General features: G+C 37.2%; 2 protein-coding genes across 2 annotated transcripts; both read left to right on the top strand.

The window, feature by feature from the left end:
* Window positions 1-497: 497 nt before the first annotated feature.
* On the top strand, window positions 498-4401 carry LOC7470217 (U-box domain-containing protein 7). The gene is made up of 2 exons (XM_002305042.3): window positions 498-1347; window positions 3295-4401. The coding sequence occupies exons 1-2, from the start codon at window positions 887-889 to the stop codon at window positions 4145-4147; spliced, it is 1314 nt and encodes a 437-aa protein (XP_002305078.2). The 5' UTR covers window positions 498-886; the 3' UTR covers window positions 4148-4401.
* Window positions 4402-4870: 469 nt separating this feature from the next.
* LOC7470218 (UBP1-associated protein 2C) lies at window positions 4871-6943 on the top strand. The gene is made up of 2 exons (XM_002305043.4): window positions 4871-6131; window positions 6545-6943. The coding sequence occupies exon 1, from the start codon at window positions 4975-4977 to the stop codon at window positions 6127-6129; it is 1155 nt and encodes a 384-aa protein (XP_002305079.2). The 5' UTR covers window positions 4871-4974; the 3' UTR covers window positions 6130-6131; window positions 6545-6943.
* Window positions 6944-7409: the final 466 nt, after the last annotated feature.

Below are 7409 nucleotides of genomic sequence, written 5' to 3'. Positions count from 1 at the left end.
ACTACGAAGTATTTTATTTCTGTTGGATCATTTGCAATGGAATTTCACAAATGTTTATCCACCCAATTTCCTAGAGAAATTTATCCAGCCATCTATCCATGTAAAAAGATATCAGAGAATGGATGCAGATCTTTTCGTTTCTGAGAAAGGAGATTTTCTCCTAAGAATTTAATAGACTAGCAACCCCATTTCAATGCATGGATGACAAGTGTTGGAGAGAAAATCAACAGCTAGATGGATTGATAACAGCCCCATTGTTAGGGAGCAGAGCACCAAGGCTGATGCCACCTGAAAGCTGAAACCCACATGCCATTAATTTAGCTCACATAGATTCGAAGATTTATTTAATAGTTAGCTAAAGTTCTTATCTTCTTTTGATTAACACATGTCGATCATAGCCAAGCCAACACTTTGCAAAGTTCAATATAAGGAGTCAGCAAAAAGTCTTGGCAGTCTAATAATTTCATTTGCGACCCAAGGAAGCTTCTCCAAGATGGGTTAGGTGACAAAATCACAATAAATCCCACTAGCAGCCCATTTCTTCTGTATCCTTAATTAATTAGGCTAATATTGTTACTAATTAATCCCTTGTCGGATGGTTTATTGTATAATTAGTAATTAAACCTCAAGTTCATTTATGGGTTTGCAAGTGATCTTATTAATGTGCCTTGAATATCTCTTACAGTTTGTGAGTTTAAAGAGAGCACTGTTCCCTCTGCATGTGCTCTCTGCTCTTCCTGTAATTTTCCCTCACATATTCTCTCGCACCTTCCCTCTCGTCGTACAGCTCTTGTCCATATATATATCCTCTCTCTTTCACTCTCTCAAAAGTCTAGTTTCATACATACAAAAAGAAAGGTTACAAACAAGCTGTTGATTTTCTTTCATGTCTCCAGCACAAAGACCAAACATGCCTGAACCACCTCCTTCCCCTTCTTCCTCTTCTATCTTTGCACTTTCTTACTTGAAACTTCAATTCTTCGCTCGTGTCAGGCGGTTCTTGCAAACTAAAAGGGCACAAAAGAGCAATAAAACAAGAACCAAAGCTATGGTCAACAAAGAAGAACAAGCAACAATTACTACTGTGGATAGACAAAGTAGTGATATTGATGATGATTCTGTGGTGTTACAAAGATCAGTAAAGAGACTTCACTTTGGAAGCTGGGAAGAGAAGGAGATGGCAGCTCTTGAGATTAAAAAATTAGCTAGGGAAGATGCTAAGATGAGAAATTTGATGGCTGAGCTTGGTGTTATTCCTGCCTTGGTGGGGATGGTGGCTTCAGAAGTAGCTGGCCGCCAGAGAGTGGCTGTTAATGCTTTGATTGAGCTTGCTAATGGAACTTACAAGTAAGTTTCTTCTTTTCTAATTTTGATATCATTATTTTTAATTAATTTGTTTTTCATTTTTATTACAAAAAAAATACAAATTATGAAATTCAATTGTAGTCCAGAATCATTCCTCATAAGACATTTAATTGAGCTGTTTAGAATATTTTCATATCTGTTTAGGAGATCAACTAGAATCGTTTTATAAAACTCTATAACTTGTTATGAAAAAAAAAAATTAAATGCAAAAAACAACGTCTTTGGTAGGCATTGTATAGAACTTGCCTAAAACCTAACATAATCTTGGGTGCTGATTACACCACACTGTAGAATTTGCATCGATAGGTCAAAGCTCCACTAACACTTCAGATAACAAGAGAATGACGTTAGCTCCTCTTACTTTAATTAGTCAAATATTTCATTCTAATTATAAACAAATGAAGAAAAAAAAATATCATAGTACAATAAGCACCCCAGTTGTGTGGCTGACCATCCATGTGAATTTGAAGAAGAAAACAAAGATTAATTACATCAAACAGCTTATGTAATTGGATGTTTTTTCAACAGTTTGAAAAACGGAGTTTGGTTTTTGGCACCATCTGGATTTTTTGGGGTATGAATTATTTCATTATTTGAGCTTAGGTGAGGTGAGAAATACCCATATATGGTTGATTTATATCCTAAAGAATTGAAATTTGGCCAGTGGGGAAGGAATAAAGGGGACCTGATATGGGTTTGGATTTTGGAGTTTGCCTCTGATAATACTCTCAATTTTCATGTAATGGAGTAATCTGAGGGAGGGACCCTCGTCGTTAAAGAAAGCAATCTACGTCGAGGCTGTGTAGGCGTTGCACTTGAGGACTTGTGGTTTTCAGCGCCGCCCTTCATAAAATAGATAGGATCAAAGCTTTTAGGTTCTGTTTCTTGATTTACCCTTTAATGGTAATGTATAATTGCTCTTGGTGCCACATCAAGCTTTCAATTCTTGATGAGAAAAAAAGAAAAAGAAAGAGGATTTGTCTTTGATTTACCCTTGGCTGAGGCAGCATCCAATTTTGGGGATTTCATGATGGTTCTTGACCTGATTTTTTAGGCGTGGTCCCTTCCCTTTTTTTGTCCAGGTTAATTATTGTTAATATTTCTTCATAATAATTTAGATGATAATTATGATAAAGAAAATATCAATTCAATTTGAATGAATTTAAAATATTATTATTGTACGGATTGTGATTAACAATTCTATTATTCTCATTCATTAAATAATGTTGTAGTATTTTTAAAATTTGTTTTAATTTTAAATTGTCAAGTTTCAAATATTTAATTACCTAGATTTGATTATGAATTCTTTCTTTTTGTATAAACTCATTTCTCAGTCTTGCATGTTATACCCTTTAACAAATTTCAAAATCAAAATATTTATTAATTGATTGGTTTAAGAAGACACCCATTTGAATGTTAATGATCATGTTCCTCAAATCAACATCATAAGAAAATAATTAATTTTTTTTTAGCAGATATGAAAATAATTAATTTGGATGAAGTAGGAGGCCACAAGCACAAAGGGCGCTTATTACACGCTCTAGTAGGAAGCATAGACAGAGCAATGATGTTATTGAATCGACAATGTTGTCTTTGAATAGAAATAAGTTAAAGGACATAAGAATTGGCGCAAATGATCAGATTCCCTATGATCTATGAGCAATAAACAAATTCATCTGTTGACTTCCATCTTCCATCTCAGATCTAAATCCAAGAATCTCTTTGACTTTCTTAGAAAAAGACAGTAACTTGTTTAATACTTGTTGGTTGGTTAGTTTGGCGTGCATGATGCTCATTATTTGCTGGGGAGACATTCAAAAATGGCCACCGTGTTACTATCCCTGATTTATACTCTTTGGTTCAGTAGCTGCAACTAGATTAGTGAGCTGTTCTTGTTTTAATTAATGTATTTTTATTTTCTTTCTTCAGGAACAAGGCTCTCATGGTAGAAGCAGGGATCTTTTCGAAACTACCAAAGAGCATGGATGTTTTAGAAGAACCAACAAGACAAGAATTTGCCGAATTAATCCTGTCATTATCTTCGCTGGCGAATCATACCCAATTCCCTCTCGCTTCATCAGAAGTTTTGCCATTTCTAATTGGAATTCTTGAGTCATGCTCAAGTTACGAAACCAAGGAGTCATGTTTGGGTACTCTATACAACCTGTCTGCTGTGTTGGACAATGCAGGGCCTTTGCTCTCTAATGGGGCAGTTCAAACTCTCTTGAGGGTAATATCAGAAAAAGAATTCTCAGAGAAAGCTCTAGCGACACTAGGACATTTAGTGGTGACCTTAATGGGGAAGAAAGCAATGGAAAATAGTTCACTTGTGCCAGAGAGCTTGATAGAGATAATGACATGGGAGGATAAGCCAAAATGTCAAGAATTATCGGCTTATATTTTGATGATTCTAGCTCATCAAAGCTCAGCTCTGCGTGATAAAATGCTTAAATCTGGCATTGTCCCTGTACTCCTTGAAGTGGCATTATTGGGGAGTCCTCTAGCTCAGAAGAGAGCACTAAAACTACTGCAATGGTTCAAAGATGAGAGGCAAACAAGGATGGGGCCACATTCTGGGCCTCAAACAGCAAGGATAGCAATAGGGTCACCAGTAAATAACAGGGAACCTCAAGAGGGAAAGAAACTGATGAAGGATTTGGTGAAGCAAAGTTTACACAAGAACATGGAGTTGATAACCCAGCGAGCCAATGCTACTTCAGGGGACTCTTCTAAGTTCAAGTCCTTGGTTATCAGTACAAGTTCTAAAAGCTTGCCTTGCTAAAGATTTTACAGGCCCTTTAGCAATCTTTGGGCATCTTTCGTGCCGGGAGCAGCAGAGAAATTCCTCGATGCCTGCTCATCAAGTTAGGAATCCAATTCTTTAGCCTAGGCCATGTGATGTTTGCTGATTAAAAATAGAAATGCTCTTGTGTGCAGTATAATAGCTTATGTTAATTGTACATGGTGACCTTAAAAAGAAAAGAAAATAGAAATTGAAGTCTCCAGATGGGGTCTCACTCCCATTTTTTCCCACAAGATCAATTTCAATTCCTGCACGGACCATTTTTCCGTTTCTTGAGGTACCAATCATATTTAAAGTAACATTGAGAAAAATTTAATTGGTTAGATTTTGAATTTACATTTTAATATTTATGAGTTTGAATTCTCTCATAATTACTAAATATTTATATAGTTATTAATTTTAAAACTTGTAGAATTAGTCTAGTGGACAAGCTGCCCGGACATTTAATAAAAAAATAAAAATGAGTAAATTTAAAGCAGCTGAAGTCTTCAACAGGTCGGGAATCAACCCTAGCGAAGCAAAACTGATTCAAATGAGAGCATGCCAAAATAGCTAAGCTCAAGCCTCTCACATCAGCCCAGCCCAATTAGAACTCATTCAGGATCACCAAGCCCAAATTTAAGTCAAAACATCATGGCGGTGAAAGTGAAACCCGACCCAACAAATATAAATACCCAAACACTGGTCCAGCAAATTCAGTTAGCCTCAAAAACAAGACCGGTTTCCTTCTCTATCCTGCGTAACTCCCTCATCTCTAGGGTTTATTCCACGCTAACCAGCAATCCACCACCACCACTTCCGCCACCATGGAGTTCATTAAAAAACGCAAAGCCGAAGAAAACGGCATCTCAATCCCCACTGGCACCTCTCCACCATCTCCAATAACTCCTCTAACCCCCGAAGAAATCCGTAAAATCCTCGAACCTTTCACAAAAGACCAACTATTAGACATCCTCCAATCGGCCACACTCCACCACTCTGACATCCTTAATTCTGTCCGTTCCGTAGCGGATGGCGACATCTCCCTCCGGAAGCTCTTCATTCGCGGCCTCTCTTCCGAAACAACCTCGGATACCCTCCGAATTCTATTTTCTTCCTTCGGAGAACTCGAAGAAGCTATTGTTATCCATGACAAGAACACAGGTAAGTCGAAAGGTTTCGGGTTTATTACTTTCAAACATGTGGACTCTGCTATGCTTTCTATTAGAGAACCTAGTAAAAAAATTGATGGAAGGATTACTGTTACTCAATTAGCATCGAATAATTCGAGTACCGGTGATGTTTCGCTAAGGAAAGTTTATGTTGGGAACGTGCCTTTTGAGATTACCTCGGAGAGGTTGTTAGGGTTTTTCTCAATGTATGGTGAGATTGAAGAAGGCCCGCTTGGGTTTGATAAATCTACTGGGAAATCAAAGGGTTTTGCCTTTCTTATATATAAGTCTGAGGATGGGGCAAAGGCTGCGATTGCTGATCCTATGAAAAATATTGATGGGCATCAAGTTGTTTGTAAGTTAGCTGTTGATAACAAGAGGGTTAATAAGACTAGTCAGGGCGGTGCAAATGCACAAAATTCACAGCCATTAGCGCATCCATCGTTCCCACAACCACAACCGCAAAATTCGATTGGCGGGGTAACAGGAAGCTTACAAAATTATGGGTCTGCGAGTAATAGCTATCAGTTGAATACTTCATTGACGAGTTCTGGATATAATGGTGCTTATAGGGTTCCGCCGTATGTAGGGGCGGTTCCAAATGATGGTGGATTGAACAATGCAGGGGCTTCAATGTATAGAATGCCACAGAGCACTGTTGGTACCGGTTCTGGGGTGTATCCAGATGCTGGGTCTTACGCTTTGTCTCAGCAACAGCAGCATCAGCAGCCATCCTCAATGCCACTGCCTCCTAGATTCCCACATGGAGCTGGAGGGATGTATCAGGGTATGCCACCACCATATTATTGAAGGTAATTATTGCTGACTTTTTTCTTCAAATGATTTTGCCCCGTGTGAAGTTTTTATTTTATTTTGTTGTAACAATCCCTTTTTTCTTTTTCTTTTTGTGGAAAAGGTGTTTTTTTTTCAATTCGTTTGCATTTGTTAATTTTTAGACTAATTGCTGTTTCTCTATAATTGTTGAGAAGCCGTGTCACACCATTGTGGATTTGATTGTGTTGTTATAGCATTTTCTTGTGGGTCATAGAGAAACAATTATAACTACACACCTGAAAGATAAAGAGTTTTCTGATCTTTAAAAGATACAGTAGACTAGTTGTAGTTTTATTTCATGGCTTTCTACAACTTTTTGGTTTGTTATTTTGTGCTTTAGCTAGCCTGAGCTTTATTTTATATGTTTGACATTGATGGGTCTTTGATTCAGGTGTATGAGAGCTTCTTGGGAACACATGCTTTAAATGGTTGTCGTGATTTCCTGAATGCAAGCAATGAAATCTTTAATTTAATTATGTGGACTGCTGTGCTTTTGTTGCTGCTTCACTTCATCTGCTTCCTTAAGATGTGGTTGGATTTGTGATGGATGCTACTTAAACTTTGCAAAATTAGTTTCTATCTGTAGAACGGGGCTTTTACAGAAGGATTGTAGAACTTTTCTGCTATGCCGGAATTAATGTTTATCTAGATTATAAATATCCCTGTTTTTCTGGTTTTGCTACTTTTGCTCCTCAAGAAGATTTTTGGTATTTGAGGTTTCGTTGTTGGCTTTACCTTTCTGATTGTGTGGATTTTATATTTCAATTGGTAAAAGGAATTTTTTATTTCATTTGTCAAGGGTTCACAACATTATTTCTGCATATATCTCTCTGTGAGAGAAAAACTTCTTCCTCTTTTACATATTTACATGTTGATGTGATGTCTTTTTTTTGTTAATTGGTTTGAATCCTTCTTTTCCCCTGGCTCATTTGTTTAAAATGCATTTCAGTCCCCGAGGTTCTTTTCCCCCCCTAAATTGTTTGTTTTTATAAATTGTCATCTTAGACATTGTGTTGTGGTGGAGGCTTCAAGAATGTACATGGCATTACAATGCTTCTGGTACCTCAGTTAGCCCAAGCTGTATTAATAATTGTGGTGTTTCTTGTATCCCTAAACTTCTCCTGTTCTGCCATGTATTATATTTGGCAGCATTTTTCTGGTTTCTGGGTTGTTGGGTTACAGAAACAGTGAATGAGTTTTTAAAACAATGGACAGTGATTATATGAACATGTAGAACAATCAGGTGGAAACACAAT

This window comes from Populus trichocarpa, chromosome 4, assembly GCF_000002775.5.
Source record: "Populus trichocarpa isolate Nisqually-1 chromosome 4, P.trichocarpa_v4.1, whole genome shotgun sequence".
Classification (NCBI taxonomy): domain Eukaryota; kingdom Viridiplantae; phylum Streptophyta; class Magnoliopsida; order Malpighiales; family Salicaceae; genus Populus; species Populus trichocarpa.
This window is presented reverse-complemented; position numbering and strand designations above follow the sequence as displayed.

What these genes read in the sequence shown, in the direction of transcription:
- LOC7470217 (XM_002305042.3), top strand. Translation starts at nt 887, where the DNA reads ATGTCTCCAGCACAAAGACCAAACATGCCTGAACCACCTCCTTCCCCT. An exon ending in CTTGCTAATGGAACTTACAA is followed by an intron (nt 1,348 to 3,294) that starts GTAAGTTTCTTC and finishes TTCTTTCTTCAG; the next exon opens with GAACAAGGCTCTCATGGTAG.
- LOC7470218 (XM_002305043.4), top strand. Translation starts at nt 4,975, where the DNA reads ATGGAGTTCATTAAAAAACGCAAAGCCGAAGAAAACGGCATCTCAATC.